This window comes from Alligator mississippiensis, chromosome 4 (assembly GCF_030867095.1).
Source record: "Alligator mississippiensis isolate rAllMis1 chromosome 4, rAllMis1, whole genome shotgun sequence".
NCBI lineage: Eukaryota > Metazoa > Chordata > Crocodylia > Alligatoridae > Alligator > Alligator mississippiensis.
In genome coordinates, this window is record NC_081827.1 from 67,572,197 (window position 1) to 67,598,678 (window position 26,482).

At 50.0% G+C, this 26,482-nt stretch overlaps 1 protein-coding gene across 1 annotated transcript; it reads left to right on the plus strand.

Moving 5' to 3' along the window:
* Positions 1-13,356: 13,356 nt before the first annotated feature.
* Positions 13,357-16,542, plus strand: IRAK3 (interleukin 1 receptor associated kinase 3; the record flags this gene model as incomplete). Its single annotated transcript, XM_019491316.2, has 2 exons — positions 13,357-13,589; positions 16,344-16,542. Coding segments are annotated over 2 exons (432 nt in total), but the record flags the coding sequence as incomplete, so codon positions are not given.
* Positions 16,543-26,482: the final 9,940 nt, after the last annotated feature.

Here is a 26,482-nt window from a genome sequence, read left to right on the forward strand (position 1 = left end):
GGTGGGGCTGAAGTCCAAGGCTGGCTGTCCAGGTGGCCTACAGTGGGGAGGTCAGGAGGAAGTGATCGGCCATCACCTCTCACACCCAGTACCCTGGCCCCTGCTGATGGGTGAGTGGCTGGCTCAGGACCCCAGTGGGAAGGGCCTGTCACTGTCACTGCCACCACAGCTGGTGCTCCTGATGCCAGGCATCCTCTGCCTGCTGCACCTCCTCTGCTTAGGCCTCACAGAAGAACTCCCCCCAGGCCTTGCATGTTTTATGCAGTACACAGGCTGCAACAATGACCGAGGAGGGATGTTGGCCTCTGCAATTTTGAGGTGGGTGCTGAGGGTGAGCCAGCAATTTTTCAGGCAGCCGAAGGCACGCTCCACCAGTGCATGGGTCTGGCCCAGGCACTGGTTGAAGTGTGCCTGGTGGGGGTGCAGCTGGCTGGTGTAGGGCTACATGAGCTAGGAGAGGAGTGGATAGGCAGGGTCCCTGAGGAGGAGGGGTGGGACCATCACCTCATCCAGCTGGAGGTCCGGCACCCCTGGTGTGAAGCACCTGCTGTTCACCAGGGCTGGCAGGGTGGAGCTGCAGAAAATGTGGGCATCATGGGCACTGCCCACCTAGCCTGCATTTATGTTGGTGAAGATGTCATGGTGGTCAATGACAACCTGGAGCACAACAGATTGAAAGCCCCGCCAGCTGTAGTAGAAGCAGTTGTCATGTGGCAGAGAGATGATGGGGATGTGGATCCTGTTCAGGGCCCCAATGCCCTGGGGCAAGCCAAGGGCATGGAACCCTGCTACCACCTCCGGGGGTTGTTCACCCAGAACATGGTGTGCCCCAGCATGTCCTGGAAGGCGCCGCACACCTCCAAGACAGCTTCCCCAGTGGCTGCCATGCCCACACTGAAGAGGTGGCCTACATAACATAGGCTGGCAGGTGTGGCCAGGTTGAGCAGGGTGATGGCCAGCCAGGTGTCTATGGGAAGGGGCTGCCACCTGACGGTGGCCTGCCACTCCACATGCAGGCAGAGCTGTGGCCCGGGTCATTCAGAACACCTTTAGCCACTGCTTGATATCCCAGGCATGCTGGATGACATGCAGTCACCAGTCCTGGCTGGCCAGGTGGACCAACAGGCAGTGGGGCTTGAGCTCCAGGAGCACATGGATGGCACTGGTGATGGCATCCAGATGCACATCCTTGGCATCCCTGCCAGGGTCTGAGTGTTAGCACGGGGTCTGATCTGCAACAGCACGATGGCAGGAGGCCTGAAATACCACAATGAGCCTGGCCAGGTGGCTACACCACACAGGGGGCAGGCAGGGCTAAGACTGACTTGGGCCAGGCGGGGGTCTCTGTGGCAAAGCAGGGCAACCAGAGTGTCCAGCAGGAGTCTGGGGTGCTAGATGTCACTCCCAGAGCCTGGGGTGGAGCAGCCATTGTGCAGTGGGCACAGGCTCCCATGACAGAGTCACAGAGGGCTGTGCCAGCATGCTGCAGGCTGCTCCAGGCCAGGAACGTAGGTGGCTGGGGAGTAGCATGTGGTGCTAGCTTTTAAAGATGGCTGCTGCAGGGGCCTGGTGCAGGTTGGGAGCAGGCTTCTGCCAGGAACAGCAAATCTGCTTCCTAATGCCTGCACAAATAAATGCTTGCCTAAAGCAGGTTTACTATGCAGTGAATTACTGCAGTGTAACCCCATATTGCAGTAATTACACATGTAGATGTACCAAGTGTTGACCAGGTTTTAGACCAATCTGGAGACTTTCATACACACTCAACTTAGTACAGTGTTAGGGCATAGGCACATGAACAAACTATTGAGGTGAAGGGAAGTGGTGATTTACAGTGTGTGAGGTACTCTGGAATTACATTTCCTCAGTCAAAGAGGGCTGAAATGATTTGGGTTAACTTTCATATATTGCAGATAGGAATGTGTACATGGACAGTTATTAAAGAGTACTGAATGCATTGTAACTGTGATGGGGTGCCCTTCTCCCGGCCCGAGGTGCTCAGCCCATCCCCATCTAGGGAAGTCTACCCTGGTCTTCCTGCCATGCCTTAATGTTAAATAGAATGAAATATAATGCAGGAGGCCGCCCATTTTTGTTGCCCTGGTGCCAAATACCGTTCCACCCCTACACTGTGTTCCAAGCCTCGCAGATGGCATCCCCTGGCCTCTCACCCTGCTGTCTCAGTCCCTCACTAGACTGCTCTCTCTCAAACCACAGGCTCCTCACGGAGCCCCTATCTATGGCCTCAGGCTCTTCACTGAGCCTCTCTCACTTAGACCACAGGCTCCTCACCACCCTTTGCCCTTTTCTGGACTTCTGGTCCTTCTTTGAGACTGCTCGTCTCTCTTCTCTGGGCCACCCATTCACCCTCAGCCCTTCTGGACTCTAGGCCATGCTCGATAGACCTTAGCCCCAGTGCTCTCTCTCTGGGCCTTGAAGGGCACCACTAGTCCCATAGTTCAACCCCCTAACCTAGCTAAATAGCTCAGGTAAGTCCCTTACTTCAGACTTGACTTTCGGATGTTCAAGTCCTCTCTCTAGGTCTGTCTTTGTCTCATTCAGACCTCCCTAAGGCTTGGTCTAGGCTTCCTCAGACCTGCAACTTGGCTCACTGACATAGGCCCATTTCCTCTGGCCTAGCTCCCCTGCTCAGGCTCCACTCTATTCCTCCAGTACCCAAACCTGCCTGGCCCTATAGTTGTACCCAGGCCCTTGCTTTCTCCTTTAGCCTTTCCTTTCCATGGGGTAACCCACAAGGCTAAGTCTTTCCAGCTCCCCATTCTCACCTTTAACTGGGGAGGCAGAGTTATGCCATTTCCTGGGGGCTGCCCCACCACTGGCAGTCCCACCACACCATCCAATCCCAGCAATATGCAGTTTCAGCTCTTACCAAGGACCCTTAAACCATCTCCTGGAGCCCTGCTCTCTTCTCCTCCATGGTGCCCCTAAACACAACCAAGGTTACTTCTCTTACTCTGGCCACTGTTCCATCACCAGCCTGGCCTCTTCCATTCTGGTTTCCAGGTGGTCCCCAAGGACCTCCCTTCATACGGGTACATGGATCCTCTCCAAGGGCTAACTTGCCCTCCTTTCCATTGATAAAGAACACCCATAGCAGCGTGACTCATAAGCTGCAAACCTTTGACTGAATAAGAAGGCTCTAAAGGCACTAATATCCACCACCTGGTGGTCTGCTAAGTGTATATTGCTCAATAAAGCTAGTCCTCTCTGGGGTCACTTCCCCAGGCAGGCAGGCAGGCTGACTCACTTTCTTGGAGTAGGCACCAGCAATGCCCTGCTCCTGAATGTTCTGGGATGCAGTCTCCTAGCTGGGAGATGTCTCCCCTTCAGCTTCCCAGAGACAACTACCAGCCTAATTCCTCAGGCCTGTGCTTATATTTAGCCTGGGTCCAGCCCTTCTCCAATCAGGCTCCCCTTCGGTCAGGTGACCACCTGATTGGGCCTGCATCCACCTGCTGGCTGCTCTGCAGCCTGACTGCTCCACCTAAATTGGCAGGCACCTCAAGTGCCCTGCCACAGTAAACTCCCTTCCACTTGTACCCCATATAACTTTGCTTGTGTGTTCATGCTCTTAGTTCTTGTATTAACCTTGACAGAACTATTCAGACTTGTAATGTTAAGTACTCACATAGGTCTTTGCAGAAATAGGTCCACAGTGTGCAAAGAAACTACATAAAAACTGGGGATGAAATCCTTCTGCTACCTTTTACTTCAAATATAATGCAAATGCACAGAGCCCTGTGCAACCCCTTCAGCTGCTACTGAAGGCTCAGTCCTGGAAATTAGATTTGCTGGATTTGTTGTTTCTGTCTTATTCCATGTGCAAATTCCCTGTATTGCAGGGGCAGCTGGGGAGCAGTGTTAGGCAGCAGAAGGTTCATATTTCTCATATATGAACCCCAGACCAGCTTGCACAATGGAACTGGGTCAAGCCTACTGCATTTGTGGTTTACATTTATATTTACATAACTTACTTGCAATCTTTAAAAAATGAAGGCACTTCTGAATTGTGAGATTAAAAGAATGCATCTAAAATAAGAAATCCTTGCCTCACATAATTTCTGGACCATCACAGCTACAACATCATTCTTACGCTACTGTAAAGTAATTATGATTTATACTGCATAGATGGCTTCCTTTTGATTTTCTTCTTTTCTTTTTTTAATTTATAAAATGAAATTCACTCCTGAGAGGTTTTACTCAGCAAATGTATTGGCTTTTATAACCCCCCAAAACCTTTTACATCAGCAGTTTATAATGGAATTCGTGACAAGAGCATAAGTACAGCAATGCTGACAACTGCAATACCCAGTAAATCTTTAGAATATGCCACAGCATCATTTAATTTGGCAAATGTGCCCTTGTTAGGATTCATAGGATTTTTTGAATCTGCAAAAGAAGATACTGCTCACTGTACTCTGACAATTATGGGCTTGCCATGAACTCTGAAGGCAGAGAGCTAGCACTACAGGGCACTTCTACACATGGTGAAATTTGCCTTTTTTGTGATTTAACAGCATTAGTTTGCACGTGTGTTTCTTTCTGGCAATTTAAAAGTATTTTTGGAGGTTTAAAGTAAAACACATCCCAATGTATTTTATTTTGGATTACCAGGAATGAAACCAGTGTGTCCATGGATTCCTCCCATGAAAACAAAAATGCACTCCAGTGTAATGAGCCCCTTTGTCCACCAGACAGTGCAGCAACTTTTGTGTAGTTCACCCCTTTGTTCACCAGATGTCCCTTTGAATTGCAGATAGGAAAGGAAGAGGTTACCTTTCCTGTTTTGGTAACTGGGTTTATTTGGACACCAGGTGTTGCCCACCAGATGTTGCCCACCAGATGTTGCGGTCCACCCAGCCTGACATGAATCAAGCTTTGTACTTCTGTATGGACACCCACACCCTACTCTCCCTCTCCCTCCCCCAGCCATGCCCTGGCCAGGGTGACAATAGCACCCTCACCCCTTAATCTGCCCCTGGTTCCATCCAGGAATAAAGGATCACCTGTGACCCTAAAGGGGTTAGGGATACAGGTTGATACCTGTATTGGTCTACAGGCAAAAGGAATCAAAACTCATGATGGTGGTGGTGATTGTTTGTCTTTAGACCAATTGGATATTTGCAAAAAAAGTTTTTATTTGCAAACTTTTGGGAACACTCACCCTTGCTTTCATTTGCTTTCCAAGCAAATGGCTCCCTTCTGATCATAGGATTTTAGCCCGCAGCCTCCATGCAAAAACTTACTCCACAATTAGGCCCTGAGAGCAAACAGCCCTTAATGAGAACAGCACAGTTACCACATAATCTGCCCCGGTTCAATCCAGGAGTGAAAAACTGCTTGGGTGACTAAATGGGATGCCATGGACTGCTTTCATTTGACCTTCAGTCAAACAGACCAAATGGCACCTGCCTTCTCATAGCACTGAACGTAGCCCATAGCCACCACTTTTTCTTGTGCTGGCTGCTACACCATTCGCCACTGCACAAGGTCAACCCACAGTCAGACTCATGGCAGCAGGCAAGAATGGCACCATCACCGCCTAATCTGCTTTCAGATGCCCTTAGAGCAACTAGTGCCCACCCGTTCATAGCACTGAGTGAAGTCATCCCATAGCTGCCACGCTCCCTTGTGCTGACGTGCCAGGCACGATTGCACAGTCTCACCCCATAGTCAGACCCACACAATGGCAGAAGGCAGCCAGCCCTTATATCACTGTCATTATGGTTACCATATTTCCATTAAAAAAATTAGGTACCCTACTCCAGTCCAATCTGTTGCCCCTCACTCCAAGACTTAGGCCCCTGAGCCATCCTGCTGCTCCTAACTCATGACCCAGGCACTAGGCCTGTGCAAGTGGGCAGCTATTTAATTCAGCTTTGGATCTGGCCACTTCAGATGCCAGGGATCTGATCTGGAGCTCCAGATTGGTTTCCCACTTCGATCCAGCCGAAGCTTCAGAGCCACCTTGGAGATCCAGCCATAGGGTATAATGGGGAATCAATGAAATATCTATAACTTTGTTGTTTTTTGTCTGATTTGGATGAAACTTCCAGGGGTGGTAGCCTCTGATGAGAGCATGAAGCCTGCCAAGCTTCAAGAAGATAGGTGCAGGAGTTTGGGGGGAAATGCATCCCAAATTCTTGAAAGCAAAACTCAAGTCACGTATATGTGTTAAGTCACAGTGGAGTCAAAACTGCAGGAATGGTAGCCCCTGGTGCAGCCACAAAGCCTGCCAAGTTTCAAGCAGATAGGTGCAGTGGTTTGGGGAGAACTGCACCTCAAGCTGCAGACAAGCAAAACTCATGACATGGGTGACACTGTGTGTGTTAAGGCGCAGCAGGGTGAAAGCTGCAGGGATGGTGGCCCCTGCTGCGGCCATGAAGCCTGCCAGCTGTCGAGGAGATTGGTGCAGGGGGGTTCTGGGGCCCTGCACCCCTAGCTGCTGACAGACAAAACTCATGACATGGGTGCTTGTGCAACTGTGTCTGTCTTGGGGCACGAGGTTGGGGGTGGGGGGAAACTTCTGCAGGCCAGGCTGCTAAGCTACTGTGTTACCAGTTACCAAATCAATCATGATTCACTCAGGGACCAGCTCAATACACAGTACCTACCTACTAGTAGCTACTAGATAACGAGTTAATTATCAACGATTAACACCTACAAAACCACACACTAAAGAGAGGAAAGAATCAATACAGACAATCAACTGCCCCTAGGCAGAGATAGTCAGTTGCACAAGCACCCATGACAGAAGTTTTGCCTGTCAGCAGCTACAGGTGCAGGGTCCACCACCTAGAAGCCCTGCACCTATCTCCTTGACAGCTGGCAGGCTTTGTGGCTGTAGCAGGGGCCACTATCCCTTCAGCTTTCATCCTGCTGCGCCTTAACACACACACTGTCACTGATGTCACGAGTTTGGCTTGTCCGCAGCTTGAGGTGCAGTTCCCCCCAAACCCCTTCATCTATGACCTTGAAACTTGGCAGGCTTTGTGGCCTCACCAGGGGCCACCATCCCTGCAGTTTTCACTCCCCTGTGGTGTAACACATACACATGACATGAGTTTTGCTATCAAGAATTTGGGGTTCAGTTCCTCCCAAACTCCGGCACCTATCTTCTTGAAGCTTGGCAGACTTCATGCTCTCAGCAGAGGCTACCACCCATGCAAGTTTAATCCAAATCATCCTTGAGGACTGTCTGTAGCTTCCACTGTGTGTATGCCTCTTTTTTCTTTTTCAAGAGGACCGCAATGTCCCTATTGAGGGCTTGCCAGGAGGGCTCCCAGGAGGGCTTGCCAGCCCTTCTGCTACCTTTCCTCTTCATTGGAACAATTTTCTTTTGTGCTTCGAGAATAGTGTCCTTGAGGAACGACCACTCTTTGCGCACCCCATTCACCTTCCATCCCTGGTCCCACATCACCTCCCCTATGAATGCCCTGCGCCTGTTGAAGTCAGCATTTTTGAAGTTCAGGACTTCAATCCTGATAGTTGATTTGTCAATCTTGCGGCAGACAGTGAACCTGATGAGCTCATGGTTGCTGTTGCCCAGACTACCCTCAATGTTCAAGCCACACACCAGATCATCTCCTTTGGGCAAGACCAAGTCTAGGAGAGTTGTATCTATGGTTGGCCCTTGCACTTCCTGGATCAGAAAGACTTCCTCGATTACAGTTAAGAAGCTACATGACTGATCCAACCTAGCCAAGCATTCTTCCCTATCTATGTCCGGGTAATTGAAGTTGCCCAAGACAACCAAGTCCCTTCCACAAGCGGGCTCTGTCAGTTCTTGAGGGAACTCCTCTTGGTTTGGTGGCCTGTAGTAAATGCCCATAGTTAGGTCTCTCTCACCTCACCCCCACTGAAGCTTATCCCAAAGGGTTTCAAGCCGCTTATCTTTGGAGCTAGTGTCAGCCTCCAGAGAGGTATACTGCTCCCCCACATGGAGAGCTACCCCTCCGCCTTTTCTCCCTGCTTGGTCCCTTCTGTGCAGGGTGTAGACCTACACTTCAATTACGCGAGAAGTCCCACCAGGTTTCTGTGATCCCTACCAGGTCATATTGCCCACTAGAGAGTAGAAGGGCTAGCTATGCTTGTTTGTTCCCCATGCTCCTAGCATTGGTGTACAGGCAGCTGGGGCCCTCAACTGGCACCCTAGATTTCCTGAGACTCTGGGAGAACCGTTCCATTAGCATTTTCAAAAACAGTTATCTTAGTGTCCTCCATGTGGGAGCTTTCCTGTATGCCAATCCCTAGGCATGTTCCTCTTGGAGTTTCCCCATCCCCCAACAAAGTCAGTTTAAAGCCCTGTCTAGTAGATCAGCCGTCCTGGCTGAGAACAGAGACTTACCTCTCCATGTGACATGGATGCCGTCTCATCCCAGTAGTCCTCTCTCCCTGAAGTGTGTGCTGGGGTCAAAGAAACCAAAGCCCCCGTGGTAGCACTACTGTCGGAGGTGTCTGTTTACTTCTTCCACACAGCCTTCCCCCTTGGATCTGTGGCCTGCAACAGGGAGCACAGAACAAAAAGCTACTTGAGCCCCCAGTCCCTTGAGCCCAGCACCCAGAGCCCTGTAGTCACTTATGACCAGGTCCGGATTACTCCTGGCCATGTTGTTCATGCCCATGTGGATGGTAGTAGTATGGGGGTAGCATGGGATAGAAGTTGAGGGATGGATGAGCCTGGGGTCCTCTCCGCAACATCCTAGATGCAGGCCCCAGGAAGGCAGCAGACCTCTTGGGCCAAGGGGTCCGGACAGCAGATAGGTCCCTCCATGCCCCTCAGGAGAGTGTCCCACCATCACCACCCAGCGTCCCCTCCTAGGGGTGGGAGTACTTACCTCCTGAATACTTACCTCCTCCTCTGGTATCTCTGTTGAAGTCTCCACATGCGTGATGAGGGGAGTGTGCCTGTTATGCAGTGTCAGGGGAGGAGTAGCCCTAGTTCTGCATGCTCTGGATCTGGAGACTACTGTCTTCTAGGTAGCTCTGGGAGGGTCTCTGTGGCCAGTCTTCTTTGTGTCCACCTTCTCCTCCTCCACCTTCTTCTTCTCTACTTCTTCTTTTTCCTGGAGTAGGGCCTGACAGTAGCTGTTGATGTAATCTTCATGGGCCCCGATGTACCTCCTCCTCAAGCTCCCACACTGGGGCCATGGGCTCTGTCTGGGTGGAGGTCTCAGCAATGCCAAGATGCCTGCAGATATGATGAGTTGCTGCCATGCCTGAGAGTGATTGTGTGGTAATAGGCTATGCTACTACGCACAAACTGGTCAGCGAACTGCCAGCAAACTGCTTCCTCTGTTGGCAGTCCCTGTTTGCTGGCTCCCTGGTCACAGGCTTCCTGGTCATCTGGGGAGTCTCCTTTTATATCTTTCTGGGATATAACCAACCATCACAGCAACCATCACAGCATTTACAAGGTAACCATTATCAAGAAACAGTACTCTAGCTTTTTAAACCTCAAGCAATATGCAATATTTTATTATAAGTCTTTTTTTACCAGCATTCAGTAACCATAGGCATTATTTATGCTTAAATCAAGAAACAAGCAATGACCAGTAATTAGTAATACTCAGCTTCTATCACTGCACATAAGCACTACTGGTTTTCTACATTTGAGCTGGACTTCCCTTCTCTTTCCCTTTCTCATGAATGCCGCCTGCTGTGTTGCCTGGCTGACAGATTTGATGTGCCTGTCTTACTATCTCCTGCAACCACACTGTGCAAGTACTGATGGTACAGATGATCCTATCTGTCCAGGCATCATTATCAGGCTTCCTTTGTGGGTGTGTTTTTTCAGCGGCGGCAGCAGTGGTGGCGTAACAAGTGGAGCTGAAAACCAAGGAACGAATGCAGGAAATTATTCTGTGCTCTGCAAATCAGATGAGCAGATAAGAAGGATTCTGGAAAAACCACCAAGAAGGGCTTGCCTGCCTGCCCATCCAAGTTGTTGGACTGAAGGCCCTAAATGGCTGCAAAGAAGTCGCCAGCAGAGCCTCCATGCTTTGCATTTCCCTTCACCTTCCTGCATGGCATTCCAATCCCCCCACCTGTCAGTTATCTGTCAGTTGAATTAACACCCCCCCCAGTCTCATGTTATTCCCCTGCAATCCCCAACGTCCCCCCCACCCCAAATGTTGCAGCCCAGCCTAATCTCAGGTGTCAATTCAGATGTCAGTTCCCCATGGCTTAACATACCAGTTGTGGAAAATGATGTCTCCAGTCTCTCCTCTTTGGTGGACTCATCAAGGACCAGTCTTCTTCACTTGAAGCAGCAGGACTCATATTCAGACCCATGATCAGTGAGCTCTCAGGAGTGGAGGATGGCCTGGATACCTGTAGTCATCTATTTACTTGGCATTCAAGTATTTCCATTAATGGGTGGAGGTACTGATAATGTGACATGTTGTGCACAGGGGTTCTATTCTGATGAACTCTTGCTACTTCATGTCAGAAAACAGCTCCCGTATTCTTGGATATCACCCTGCACTGGACTGCCATCTTGTTCTTCCCCCACTAGGAAAGTCTCTTGGAGACATTCAAGTAGGTTTTCATGTTCATACTGAGGCTGTTGCTGATGCTGAACTGGCTTAACACCTCAGGGTCCCCCAACACCTGCACCAGGCTCTTAGTTTCTGCATAGGACCGAGTTGTCTTAGTTTTACACACCCTTGTTGGCTCTCTTCTCTCCTCAGCCTCAGACATCGTGGATTAATAAGGGGTACCCATACCTGGGTGTGACAGGGCACCTTTGGTGCCAGTCACTTTAAAGGTTTTAAGTGGCAGCAGGGCATCTGGCAGGTGCAGGCCAGACCTGATGAGGCAGTCATATGACCCTGTGAGGGCCATGTGATTGGAGGAGAGGGCTGAGCAGACTCCATTTTTGCTCAGGACCTCAGGGCTGAGCCAGAAAGATAACATTTGGCTGCTCAGGAACATCTTGGAGGTAAGGGTAGGTGCTATGGGGATGGCTACTGAGTATGAATTGAAACTGCACCCTGCTGGGGAAAGATGGTCTGGTGGGGCTGCCTGTGGTGGGGTAGCTGCCCAGAAATGCCAAGCCAGTTGCCTCCCCAGTGAAAGGTGGGTAGGGGTGCCTTATAACCCCAGCCCCACTACCCAGTGGTTCTAGAACAGACAGTGGAGCAAGGCACACCTAAGGAGAGGCACCTGAGTCCCTGGGGGTGTAAGACCCCAAGCCCCAGTGAGGGGGCAGAGAGTGGCCTCAGTGAAGGGGTAGGAGTGTTAGTAAGAGCCAAGTGCCCGGAGCGTCTGGTTAACTTTCTCCTGTGTTGTTTTCATTTGCGCGGCTGCCTGCCGGAGCAGACGTGCTGCAATACCACAGGCTAAAGTCAACCTAGTGTTAGGCATAAGGACCATCACTGATAGAGTAGGCTGTATGAGGCACCCAAAGGGCTGCAGGGGGATTGCCCAGAGTGTAAGTAGGTAAGCCTGACAGCCCAAATAAAGCCACTCGAAGGAGCAGGGCAGGTTGAGAGTGGCCCAGTGAAGAGTGGTGTGAAAGAGGCCCTATGAGAGGGGGTGTAGTAAGTGAGGCCCTGTGAAAGGGGGTGGTGTGCATGAGTAGATTATGAGAGACCCAGAAAGGGACAGAGTTTAGCCCAGCTTCTGGCCAGAGCTACTACAATTTGGATGCCATCTGCAAGGTATGGGACACAGTAAGGAAAGGTTGGGGCTGTGTGTGAACCCCTTGGCATCAGGACATTAGAAAGGGCAGCCTCCCACTTATCACATCAGGTAGATCCCAAAAAGTCATGACAGGTGAGACAGGGTGGACTGCCCTAGATGGAGGGGTGGCCAGTTTGGTGACCGGCCAGAAGTAGACTCCTTTGTCACACTGGGCCCCTGGGTCTTCAATTTATAGGTCTCTTGTTCAGCAGGTCAGGAAAAGTTCATCCCCCTCCCCCTCATTTTGGTGCAAAAGGTTTGTACAACAGACATGCTGGCACCATCCTGGCAATTTTGTTTCTTTTGGCCATACTTTTTTGCAAAAAGGGTGCCTAAAATCTGTGGATGGTATAAGTAAAAAATGAGCCATGTACTGACAGGTATGCCAAGGAGAGTGGCCCAGAAGGTCCATTTCAGGCCATGGTGCAACAGAGGGTTAGCTACAAGTCACCTACGTGTCAAGGCACTGGTCCCTGCTCACAGCCTCCATACCTGGTGAAGCAGTGAGTCAAGATGTGAATGAATGATGTCATTGACATCAGTGGGGCATCAGTGTTTAGGGGGTTGAATGCTGCAGTTTCTAACTCCGGGCATTTTTAATTAGGTGAGTGCAAAATTCCATGGGGGTCATGGTCATAGCATTTTTCTGTCCCTAGATCAGTGGTTCTTAACCTTTTTAGGTAAACTCAAGCCACCTCTTGCAGAATGCCAGCTCTTAGAGTACTGACAGACGTGGAACCCACCCCACTACCCACCAAAGCAGCACTTTACCGGAAGAGGAAGCACATTAGTTCGAACCCGGCTCCCCAGCATCTGTATACATTGAATGCTTCAGTGGGGCTTTTTGGGGCTTTTATCTAAAGCTGATTCAATCAGCTATTTGATAAAAGTGCCAAAAAGCCCTGCTGACGTGCCCAATCTATACAGACATTGGGTAAGCCAGGTCAAACTAATGCAATGCCTCTTCTGGGCATGTGCCATGCTCAGTGTGCCGAGTTTAAAGTAAAGGATCATTTTTGGGTTTTTTTGGACATCTCTAAGCAGCCTTAGTTTTTATGCTTTTTTGCCTACAGAAAAAGAATAGATTTTTCTATTGCTAAGAACTCGGAAAAAAACACAGCTATGCATTTCTATTTGAAATATAAGGTTGACAAACAGGATTCACAAGATAAACCCAAACATGGCTAACACTGTGGCACCCCATGGCACCTTTGAAAGGATCTCAAGGTTGAGAATCACTGTCCTAAATAATGCAAATATGGCTGAACTGATTTTGTTTTTAAGGGAATAATGTATAGGATCTGCCTTTGGGCTGAGATCAAGTGTAGAAAAATTTCTGACCAACAGGAATTTGGTTTTATAAATTATGAGCAACTGAAAGGGGGAGTTACAATGGAAGAAATCAGCGTAATAACTGACTATCTAATAATAGATACAGAACACTTCTGCTAGTCCATGTTACTTAAGTGTGTGTTTAACTTAAGTGTTTTAAAATTACTTAAGTAGTCTACTATTCATTGAGGTCAGTGGTACTATTCAGCTTGTTACAGGTAACTGGTTTGCTGGACTGAGGCCTAAATACACAATAAAACATGCCTGGTGAAAAGGAAGGCTCCTATGTATTTGGCTAATGAGAGTATTTGAATTTAATTTGCCTCAATTAAATATATATATATATTAAGTCCCAACACAAACATATTTTTAGATGGCCATCTTCAACCAAATTTATCCGATTTTGCCATGCCACATCTGAAATCCTATGTGATATATCAAAGCAATACTATAAGTACAGATAGCAACATCATGAAATTCTGGAGATACATGCCAGAGGAGTTCCTAAGGCAGTGTAGACTGTCTTTGACATATATATATATAATTTTACAGTAGGTATTGCATGTATCAATTTCTATCAAATAAGCAACAAATCCTTCATTAGCAGATATTTCTGGGGAGAAAAATGTATTAGCTTTTAACTTGTAGGCTTATTTGGTTTCATGTTAAATAGAGTATTGTACAACGGTTTTCATGTAATACAGAGAAAACGTAATAAAGCATAAAACTATTTGGTAAAAAAATGAACTCATTATAATAGGTAATAGAAGCAGTTACTTATTCATGGTTGATTAATATTTTATCTTTTTAAAATAGTCTAACTTTAATCTGTACTTTTTCTAGGTAATAATGGAAGTTTTGACAGGCCATGAAGCAGTAAGACTCCAAAACCCTTTCTGTTGGTGTGACCCATATTCCAAATATGCGCCTGTTTGCTTTACAAATATTAATTGGAATGCTACAAATATTTAACCTGTATCATTTTCCCAAAATAGAGAGACTTGGCTATAATGATGATAGGCTAGGTGAAGGATAGTCTTGATGCTTGTTTTCCATTGCTAGACAAGAACATGGTTCTGTATCCACACATTTTCTCCCATAAAATGCTCACTTAATAGCTTAATGGCACTGCATCAAGTATAAGACTGAGACCCACAATTGGAGAAGTATGTAATAGGGCCGTGCAAAGCTTTGGTAGCTGATTGAATTCAGAGGAGATTCAGCCCAATTCGGGGACTGAATCTCCAAATCTGAATTGAATCGGGAGACTAATTAAAAGCTCTGAATTGATTTGAAGCATCCGAATTGATTCAGAAAAGATTTGGCTGCTTTGGGGATTTAGCCATAGACTAAACAGGCAGTTGACACAGCTGCCTCCAGCTGGTAAGTCTGTTTGGGGTTGGGGGAGGAGAGAGGAAAGGAGAGTGGGGGATGGAGGGATTGGGGCTTGGGCAAGCTGCCCAGCTGGGGGGGGCGGGGGGGAGGGCACATTACTTGGGGAAGTGGGGGTGGGATGCAGGCATGGTAATGCTGGGAGTGGGGGCTCTGCCCTGCTGCTGCTGCTTGCTCAGTTGGTGTGGGGGTGGGGCAGGATGTGGGCACGGCTTGCTCCAGGTGGAAGGGGGCAAGTGGCAGCAGGGCATAGCCCTTGCTCTCAGTGCTGCTGCACCCACATCCCCTGTGCTGGCTGGCAAGTGGTGGCAGGGCAGAGCCCCCACTCCCAGTGCTGATGAGGGCGCAGTAGCACTGGGAGCAGGAGCTCTGCCCTGCTGCCACCCAGAGAAAGCCAAAGCTGCATCATGCCACCCCCGCCTCGTGCCAGCTGGGCAAGCGGCAGCAGGGCACAGGCCACGTGGCTCCCCACACTAGGGCAGAGGCAGGCACAGCTGAAGGAGATGCAGAAGAAGCCCCCATGGTTGCCCTGCCCAGCCCCATCCCGCACTCAGCCCATCCTCCCAGCACTTTAAAAAAAACAAAAAAGCCCCACACTCATCATCTCTGGCAGTGGCCTTCAGGGCCTCTGAGGGCTCATGGCAGAGCCCCCGCCATGCATCATGGGGCAGTGGGGGGCAGCAGGGATCGCTCCCCTGCCTGGTACTTGCGTAGCAGGTGCAGCATGGCTTGGCAAGGCACCACGTGCTGTCTAGGAGCTGGGGCGGCTCCACATGTCAGCTAGAGCCCAGCATCGCCCAGCCCTAGCAGCCCCAGCTCCCAGGCAGTGCACAGCACCTGCTGAATCGCATTGCACCTGTGCCATGGGACAACTGTCAGGCGGGGGAGGGGGGGCAATCCCCGCTGCCCACCACTGTCCTGCTACACAGGAGGCTCTTCCATGAGTGCCCAGAGGCCCCAAGTACCAGAACTAGGCTGGGGTAGGTGGGGGATGGGGCCAGGCAGGACAGCCATGGGGTCTTCTCCCGCTGCTCCCCCTGCCGGGGAAGAGGCAGGCAGAGCCGGAGGAGTCATGGGAGAACCTGCAGCCACCTGGCTGTGCCTGCCTCTCCCCGGCCAGTCTGAATCACTGAATCTCTCCAAATTACTGTCGAACTTTCCGAAGCTGATTTGCCTGAATTGATTCTGGACAGCGATCTAAATCTCCGAGTTGAATCACTGCCCTCTGAATCAGCTGAATCTGAATCCAAATCAAATGCTTCCCTTTTCACACAGGCCTGATATGTAATCAGAGTGTTACTTTTGTTTTTAAATTTCTATTACAGGAGGGATCAAAGACTTGGGGTAAAATCTTTACTTGGCAATATATAAACACAAAGGATGACGTGGTCCCTGTCATGGCGAATTTGGAATCTAAGATAAGCAATAGACAGAATGAGAGACGGGGAAATGATTACATTGTAAATTCTTACTTACATTTGCAGTTCAATTTTAACTGTTTTTAAATGGCTTTCAACTTAGTCATAAATTGGAAACTTCTTATAAGAGGACTGGAATTTTATTGTAGCTGTGATGGTCCTAGAAGTGTATGAGGCAAGGATTCTTTTCTGATATCTTTTATTGTACCAGCTGTAAGTTGGGAGAGCTGTTGGAAAAGCTTTCAAGTATCAAGTGGCTTTCCTCCAGTCAAACATCTTGCAGGCATTGTGTAAAACAGATTATTAAGAAGGGATTTCAAAGATACCTTCCTTGTATAAAATTATTCTCTGTGGTATTCTTTTATGAATTTTCTGTCAGACTAGCTACACTTGAAAAAGATTCCCCATTTTGTCTCAATATAATGTGGTCATTACAGGATCTGTGATTTGTTTCCAAGTCACTTCAGTGACCCTCCCTAGTTGATTTATTTTACATTGGGCATTGGACACACTAGAAAATTCTCTGAATGCCCTATACTTCACTGACAATCAGCCAGAATCACTCAGGTCTTTCAAACCACTGTCTCCCTCTGAATTTCACCATCAAAATATCCCTGTGGAGGATGATGAGCATGAGGATTTCATGCTCTGTTCCCTGAATAATGGTGAGATAGCAAAGAAAATTCCTGTTTAGTGTAGCAAATCTAAAGTCACCTTTCTAGGACACAAGAAGAATGGATAAAGGGACAGTAGAACTCGGGACTTTAAGTAGATGGTTCCTTCTTCCCAGCACTGCATTGAAAAAAGCATGCTGATCGACTCCTTATCACTGCTAGCTAGCTTCTCTTATCTGAGCAGTCCAGTAGAATGCAGTTGTTCATCAGAAGCCTGCAGGAGTGTATGTTGGGAATGTACAACAAATGAATTCATTCTAAGTGCACCAGAAAATACAGATGGCAAGTATTGCCAATTTCTGTTATCATAGAATCATAAAAAGTAAGCCTGGAAGCGACCTCTGCAGGTCAGCTAGTCCAACCCCGTGCCTGAGGTAGGATCATCTCTCTCCAAACCATCCCATACAAGCCTTTTCCTAACCTCTTCCTAAACTACACAATCAACCCTGCTGCACAAGTCTAAGGCATATGCGATACACTTACAATACATGTTGCTTTTAATGAATTTCTATTTATTTTATAATGCACTTTTTAGGGTAGACTATAGTAGTTCCTTTTGAAGCTGCAATACAGATTTGCAATAAGATGCCTCATGATGACCCCTTTACAGCCATTATGAGGCATTAATATTATCAGCCTGTTGTAGGAAACTGTTATGAGATTAACATAATTATACCCAGGAATACATGCTATGAATAAACTTAAGATGATGAATGCACAATAACTAATATTCACATACAAATACCTTAGGGTCTGATTCTGCCAGCATATACAGTGTAGTGAAGTCTTATACTATCAGCATAAAGTCTGACTATCTTTATTGCAATGATTCTTTACTTTCTCAGACCTGAGGCACTCTTTGATAGACCAAAGGCACCCTTTGGTAGATTCAAGGCACCATTAAGAAAACTTCAGTTCTTAGTTTTCACTTTCTTCTTCTGTTTTTTTTTTTTTGACTACAGAAAAACAGAGGAATTCTTCTGTTGCAAAAAACTCAGAAAGATCCCAGCAGGTCAGAATGTTTTTAACATAATGGATTCCTACTTGAAAACTCTGAATTTATCATGTTTGCACACCTAATAATGCTAACATTGTATAGCACACTATGGCACCCTTGAAATGCTCTCAAAAGGCCCCATGATGTCATGGCACCCTGGTTGAGAATCACTGCTTTAGTAAACTCCACTTTGTTTGTATGACCTGGCCCTTGACTAGCAAAGTACTACTCAGCAGGTGTGTCTACATGTACATTTGATGCAGGACCAGTTTACTTGCAAGTAAACTACTGACAAGTAAAGGCTCCCGGGTAGGCGTCTACACATGCAGAGACGTGGGAGCAGATTTGCTGCTCCTAGCAGCAAACTGACTCCGCTTCCTGCAACAGGCCCCCACCACCACAAGGGGGAACTGGAGGCTCCAGACTCAGCTGTTTGTGGTTGGAGGCCATCTTTAAAAGCAGCCCCATTCTCTTCTCCTTGGCTAGCAGTGTTTTTGGCCAGGAGCAGCATGCAAAGCATAGGGGCAAAATGTGGCAGCTCTCATGCTGCAGCCTCTGCCTCCCTGGACCATGGCTGCTCCAGCTGCTGCCCCTAGCAGCAATGCCCAGTGCCCTGGGCTTCTGCTGGCCACCACACTGGCCCTGCTGGCCAGACCGTGGCAGAGACACTGACTATGGGCTCTAGGACACCACCGCTGGGGCCACCCTCACCCTCCTGGGCCTCCAGCCCCACCACCTCAGGGCCTGCTAGACCAGCCAGGACTTGTGGCTGCACTTCATCCAGCATACCTGAGATGACAAGCAGTGGCTGGAGGCACTCCATATGATCCAGGCCACCTTTCTGGATCTCCTGGAGCAGCTCTGTACACATCTGGAATGGCAGAACACAAAGATGCAGCTGCCTCGTCCCCCTGCACACCTGGTTCATCACCGGCCCACTGAAGCTGGCTGTGCCTGTCAACCTCCGCTATGTGGGCCACCTCTTCTGCAAGGGCCAGGTGACTACCAGGGAGACTATCTTGGAGGTATGTGGTGCCCTCCAGAATGTGCTCTGGGTGCATGACACCCTGGAGGTGATGGCGGGGTTCCATGCCCTGGGATTCCCCCAGTGCATCAGGGCCCTGAATGGGCCCCACATTTCCATGACCTGACCATGCCCCAGGGACCACCCCTACTACAGCCAGAGGGACTTTCACTCCATTATGCTCCAGGCCGTCAATTGCCACGGTGCCTTCACCAACACGAATGCTGGCTGGGCGGCCAGTGCCCACGAGTACCTGCATGTTGTTTCGGAACTCCACTGTGCCAGGCCTGGTGCAGAGTGGGCACTTTACACTGCGGGTGCCAGACCTCCAGCTGGATGCTATGGTGGTCCCACCTCTCCTCATCGAACCCTGCCTACCTGCTCCTGCAGCTATACATCAGCCAGCTGGATCCCCGTCAGACCCACTTCAACTGGAACCTGGGCCATACCCACGCGCTGGTGGAGATGCCTTCAGCCTTCTCAAGAGATGCTGGCACACAATCACCACCTACTTTGAGTTCACTGAGGACATCCCCCAGGTTATCGTCGCATAATACCTATGAGCTGCATAACATCTGCAAGGTCTGGAGGGATCTCTTCTGCGAGGCCTGGGTGGAGAAGGTGCAGTGGTCAGAGGATGCCCCGGCTCCTACCTTGCCTAGCCCCCCAGGGAGTCGCGCGAACAGGAAGCACAAACAGGTTTGCTTGTCTGCCTGGCGTGGGAGTTAGCGTGGGAGTTTGCATAGGAGGGAGAGCCGGAGGGCTCGAGGCTCCAGACACTGAGCTGTAGCCAAGGGTCTGCACAGTAGCAGCCAAACTACTACAAGGACCATGGTGGGTGGGACGCTTCGCACCCTGAGGCTCCCTCCTGCATCTGGACTCTCCTGTTCTGACACCACCAGGGTCTCCACCTGAACGGAGCCCATGGTTCCGGCCTAAACCCAAATGGAGCCTGTGGTCCCTGCCCCCACCCAGGCGGGACCCATGGCCCTGGTCTCCACTCAGATGGAGCCCCTGGCTCCATGTGGAGGCTGCCTAGCAAGACTGCAGGCAGCTGGGTTTGGGGGCATTCATACCTCCCCTTGTGGTATGTGCTCAATGGTAGAGGCTCTGGAGTGCCAGATTAGGGAACTCCAGGCAACGGAGTCCAGCGGCTGTGCTCTATTAGAGATCCGGAGCAGAAGCTGGACTCTTTCTTTCAGGATCTGCACCTGATGGTTCATGACAGAGTGGTGGAACTAAGGAAACACTACCAAGTCCAGCCTGGGGTTGCCTGGATGAGGATTGTCTCCAGCCCAAAGATGTGCAGCACCAGGGTTACCACTCCCCTGGAGCTGTACAACCACTTTGCTCCTCTCGCATTGACAGAGCCAGCCATACTGACAGCTCCAGCATGTGAGGATGCAGGGCCACCTACACCTGTGCCTAGAAGAAGGCTCAAAGTTATCATGGTGGGTGACTCCCTCCTTAGGGGGAATGAGGGAGCGATCTGTTGCCCTGAACCCCGTGAAGTCTTCTGCCTGCCTGGAGCTCATGTCTGGGAGGTGACGGAGAGGATCCCCAAAATTCATCTAGCCCTTCAACCACCATCTCACGCTACTCATCCATGTGGGCACCAGTGATACGGCACGGAGAATTCCAGGCCAGGCCATGCGTAACTACAGGGCTCCAGGAGCTGGGCTCGAGGGTCTGGGGGCACAGATAGGGAGGATGGAAGAGAAAACTGTCGCAGGACATGGGCTTCAGAGGGATAGGTGCATTGGTAGATTCAGAATAGAAGACTCCGGCGATGGTGCCATTGTGAGGGGTTTGGCTTTTTTGACCACAGTCCACACTTCGGAGAGAGTGGACTGTTGGGAAGGGATGGCCTCCACCTCACCTGGAAAGAGAAGAAGCTCTTCTCAGCCAGAATGGCTGACCTTCCTGACATGGCTTTAAATTGAGACTGCTGGTGGACAGGCAGTCTACTAACAGTTCTAACCCAGGTCATGTCAGCTGTACTACCAATAACTTGGGCAGCCCACGGGAAAGTCTCGGTCAAGATATGAGGAGAATATGGGGAGGGTGACTTACTTGCAGGAGTCTACATAGACTTCCCCACCAAGAGATAGAACTAGATCAGGAATTCAATAGGGAACTGCTTGAAGCAGTGTGCTCCTGATACATGATCATCATGGGGGACTTCTCATTCCCTGACATCTCTTGGAATGAGCAGGACAAACCTGACAGGTCAAGTAGCTTTCTCACATGCATCAATGACCTCTACCTAACCCAGGAGGTCTACGGGCCAACTAGGGGAGAGGCATTGCTTGATCTGGTCCTGGCCAAAGGGGAGGACCTGGTAAGTGATCTGTGGATTGAGGGGAAGCTTGGTGACAGCGACCATAAATCGGTCACCATCTTAATTCACCAAAGAGCAGGAAAACCCCTCAGTAAAACAGAAGTCCTTAACTTTGGGAAGGCTGACTTTTGCAAACTGAGGGAATTGGTCAGCCAGGCAATTAGAGGCCATACCCCCCTCCCACCGAAAAGGTAGTACATGAGGAATAGTCATCTCTCAAATACATAACCCTTGAAGCATAGGGCAAAGCCATACAATCTCACAAGACATGCAGTCAACAGGCAAGGAAGCCCCAATGGCTGAATAAGCAACTGTTGGACCTTATTAAGCTCAAAAGAGTAGCCTACACCAGCTGGAAAACAGGAAGCATTACCAAAGAGGATTACTCTCCACTCACCTGCACCTGTGGAGAGTGGTCGAGAAAACCCAAGGCACAAATTAAACTTAGGCTTGCTATGGGAATCAAGGACAACAAAATGTCCTTCTTCAGATATGTGGAAAGTCACAAAAAGAACAAAGATAGAATTGGACCCCTGTGAGATCCAATGGGGCAACTGACATCCGATGCCCAAGAAAGAGCCTGTCTCCTAAATGACTTTTTGCATTCATTTTTCAACTTCCCAGAAGGGTCACACTGTCAGGAACAACACAAACCAATCTGGGATTAGGCAATGGGCCCAAAATCAATGTGGATCAGGTGAAGGAACACCTTGAGAAACTGGACATTCACAAGTCCACGAGCCCAGACAGAATGCACCCAAGAGTCTTGAAGGAGCTGGCAGACATCATTGCATCCCCCTTGGCAGAGATATTTGAAAAATTGTGGTGCTTGACTCAGGTCCCAGATGACTGGAAAAGAGCCAACATGGTCCCTATCTACAAGAAAGGGATGACCCGGGGAACTATAGACCAATCAGTCTTATGTCCGTCCCTGGAAAAATCCTGGAGAAAATTATCAAGGGATCCATCAACACCAGACTAATAGAAGGTAAGCTTCTAAATGCCAGCCAACATGGCTCTGTGACTGGCAGGTCTTGCCTGACCAACCTCATCTTCTATGATCAGGTAACATGTGCCCTGGACAAGGGAGGGGATGTGGACATCATATATCTGGACTTCAAGAAGGCCTTTGACCTAGTTCCCCATGATGTCCTCATGGTTAAACTGTGGCCTTGATCATCATACGTTCTGATGACTAGGCAACTGGCTACAGGGTCAGACCCAAAGAGTTGATGAGAGCAAATCAACGTGGTACAGGGCGACCAGTGGAGTCCCTCAGGGCTCGGTACTTTATCTGGTATTCTTTAACATCTTCATCAATGATCTGGACTCGGGAGTCAGACGTGAACTGGCCAAGTTCGCAGACGATACCAAATTATGGGGGAGGGTGGTCACACCGCAGGACAGGCTAGGGATACAAGCCGACTTGGACACACTCTCAAGGTGGGCTGACCAAAACCTGATGGCCTTCAATTCAGAGAATTGTAAGATGCTGCACCTTGGTAGGAAGAACCCCCAACATACTTACAGGCTTGGCAGTGCTATGCTCACTAGCACCCTGACCGAAAGGGACTTGGGGGGTCTTGACTGACCACAACATGAATATGAGCCACCAATGTGATGCTGTGGCTGGCAAAGCTAACCAAACTCTGGCATGCATTCACCAATGCATCTCAAGCAAAACCAGGGAAGTCATCCTCCTGCTTTACTCAGGCCTGGAGAGACCACAACTGGAGTACTGCATCCAGTATTGGGCCCCCACTTCAGGAAGGATGTGGAGAAGCTTGATAGAGTCCAGAGGAGAGCCACTCATATGATCCAAGGCCTGGAGGGAAGGCCGTATGAGGAGGCTGAGGAACTTGGGACTCTTTATTCTGGAGAAGAGAAGGCTCAGGGGGGACTTTGTGGCAGCCTACAATTTCATAAGAGGGGTACATCAGGACCTGGGAGAACACCTGTTCACCAGAGCTCCACAAGGGCTAACAAGGTCTAAGGGCCATAAACTCCAGGAAGGCTGATTTAGACTCAATGTAAGAAAAAAGTTCTTTATGGTGTGATGTCCAGGGTCTGGAAAAAACTCCCCCAAGAGGTGGTGCAAGCACCTACTCTGGACTCCTTCAAAAAACAGGTGGACGTATTTCTTGCTGGGGTCACTTGATCCCAGCTGACTTCTTACCTACGGCGGGGGGGCTGGACCTGATGATCTCATAAGGTCCCTTCCAGCCCCCAGTGTTTATGAAATCTGTGATGCCTGGGAGTGACAACACCAGTTGCGGTGGTAGCAACAGCAGCAGCCCTCCTGCCTCCCACTCCCAAGGCCCCAGGCAAGCTGTACACCACTGGAGGCCAAAGCACTGGGTGCGAGAGGCACTGGCTAACCACTACTTCCTGCACTCCCCACTGTAGCCCACCTGGGCAGCTGCCTACAGACCTCCACCCCACCACCCACCCCTAGCACTATGTTTATTGCAGATAGTTCTCAGAAAAACACTTTATCACCCTTGCAACAAACAGACCCCCTCCTCCTTCCCTCCCAAATACCAGAGCCCCTCCCCACCAACAACAAAACACCTTCTTCCCTGTGCAAACTATTTACAATATGGTTTGTGTGCATGTCCTCCTGGGGTGCGCAGCTGTGGGGTGGGGGTGCCTCAGGGGTGGACAGAGCCTGAGTACAGGTGGCCAGCACCTCAGCCTCTGATTATATCCCCATGGGTGCACACACCATGGTGAGTCTAGTGGGCAGGGGGCTCGCCCAGCGGTGACAATGGTTACTGGTCCTCCAGCGTGAGTGGCTCCCCCTCCAGCAGCCAATGGCCAGGGCCAGCAGGACTGGTATGCATTCCTGGCCCTGCTGCAGGCAGCTCCAGCTCTATTCTCATGTGGATCTGGGGCAAGCAGCAGCACTGGGCCCAGGGAGCAGGGCAGGGTGGTGGGAGGCCTGGGGTTGGGGCAAGGCAGGGGCTCCCAGCTGGTGGAGGTGGCACTGGACTTCCAACCAGGCCCACCAGTGGGACTGCTGCTGAGCGGTGGGTGGCTGCCAGAGGGCAGGTGGGGCTAGGGTAAAGGGCAGGGCAGTGGGCAGCACAAAGGTGACTGCCAGGGCCAGGATGGTTTCCAGCACCCAGCGGTTCCCCCTCCATGGCCTGCACTACCACGGCCACAACTGTACCCTGCTCCCATAGAGCCTCCACGTACTCATGCCCCATGGCCAGGAGCTGTGCCCTGAACTCCTGGTCTGCCCATTCCCACATGTTCTCATGGGTGACATCCTTTACCCACCATCTGTCCTGAAAGACAACATCCTTTGCCCTCCATGTCCACCTGCCAGTCCTCCACAGTCATCACCAGCTGGTCCAGGAGGAGGATCTGATCCTGGGTCACCCTCCTGCAGAGCTGGCACATCTCCAGGGCCCTGGCTATGGGTGGTAGTGACTCTGAGGCCTAATCCCAGCTGCCAACTGCAGCCTCTCCTCCATGTGCAGCTGCAGGGCCTGCAAAGTGTTGAGAAAGAAGCTGTTTGTGAGAGTTTGGAACATTTGGTGGCACGGAAGCAGAAAGGGATCTTGGAGTCCTAGTGGACTCCAAGATGAACGTGAGTTGTCAGTGTGACAAAGTCATCAGAAAAGCTAATGGCACTTTATCGTGCATCAGCAGATGCATGACGAACAGATCCAAGGAGGTGATACTTCCCTTCTATCGGGCGCTGGTCAGACTGCAGTTGGAGTACTGCGTGCAATTTTGGGTGCCGCACTTCAGGAGGGATGTGGATAAACTGGAGAGGGTCCAGAGAAGGGCCACTCGTATGGTTAAGGGCTTGCAGGCCAAGCCCTGTGAGGAGAGACTAGGGCACCTGGACCTCTTCAGCCTCCGCAAGAGAAGGTTGAGAGGTGACCTTGTGGCTGCCTATAAGTTCATCACGGGGGCACAGAAGGGAATTGGTGAGGTTTTATTCACCAAGGTGCCCCTGGGGGTTACAAGAAATAATGGCCACAAGCTAGCAGAGAGCAGATTTAGACTAGACATTAGGAAGAACTTCTTCACAGTTAGAGTGGCCAAAGTCTGGAATGGACTCCCAAGGGAGGTGGTGCTCTCCCCTACCCTGGGGGTCTTCAAGAGGAGGTTAGATAGGCATCTAGCTGGGGTCATCTAAACCCAGCACTCTTTCCTGCCTATGCAGGGGGTCGGACTCGATGATCTATTGAGGTCCCTTCCAACCCTAACATCTATGAATCTATGAATTTCTTAAATAAGATGCTCTTTTCCAGGGGTTGTGCAGTGCCTGGCCTCAGATCAGGGGTTAGGCATACACGGGTGCCTAGGGACCATGGTAAATCAGGCAGACAGGCCTGGACTCAGGCCAAGCACCATCCTTTCTCACTCCCTAGGGCTGGCAGGCCACTGGGTGCTGGCCGCAGGCAGCCTGCCTCCCCTAGCTTGTTTCCAGGCTGGGACAGGCCAGGTTCCTAGCAGTTCTTGCTGGCATGGCTCCACACCTTGTTGCCCCCCCACCCCTCCCTTCTCCACCTGCAGACCTGCCAGTCTCCTGTGCTGCCACCAAGCCCATGGTGCCCAGGCTTAGGATGCACAGGGCTGCCAGATGACTGGGATGAAGAGCTGCATGAGCAGCTCCTGGCAGACTCATCAGGCAGTGGGGAACAGCATTTGGGCTCCTGGCCAGGGCCCCCCTGGGGAGGAGCTAGCACTACCGGTGGCCGGCAGTGACACAGCTGGCCATGCCCCTTGTCTGGGGCTGAGGCTGTGGAGTTGTCAGAGCAGGCACTGACCCGGGCTCCCTGAGCTGCTGTGATGGAATCAAGGTATGTCTTTGTTATCTTGTTTATTTACAAAGCCCTGCTTTCCTGAACACAGGAAGGATCAAGCCACAGGATCTTTCTTTATATAAGATGTAAGGCTCTTTCAGCGAACCTCTGACCCACAAACCCTCTCTTTAGGCTTTTCTCAAAGCCACTAACATGAACTGGCGCAGGCTATGTCTGAAGGTTTCTTCCCTGCCTCTTCCTGTTTGTTTCTCACATTCTCCCTGTTTCACACGCACACCCACACAAACAATACTCAGCAAAACTATCTACTCAAGTAATTCCAGTTCCAAGTAGATTCACATGGCCCTTTGTTTTAGGCAGTGCCCATACGAAGAGTGGTTGTTATACTCACCACTTTCAGTGAGGTTTAATCAGACCCGTCAGTATCTGGCTGCCTTCAGTGGGATTGTTCAGACTGTGAAAAATTAAGCCCATACAGTTTTTCACAAAAATCAGAATCTTAGCTTTTAAACTTGCTAGGAAAAAAATGAAGCTTTTACTTTTAAGAGATTGATTTTCTGCAACAGAAAATCAATAGCCTCCTATTTACACTGCCCCATTTTCATCTATCTTGCTTACACATATATGCTGACTGCATGCAGAGGCAGTTCATGGCTTCACTGCATGTAATTTTTTCTGAAGAAAATGCGTCCCAGAGAAATGAAGTAAATGTAGACATACATAAACACCCACATAACAGGGAGTCTCCTGTTTCTAAAGAGAGACTGGTTCCTCGCTTCCCTCCAGTCCAACTCTGTTCCCAAGAAGGAGCCAA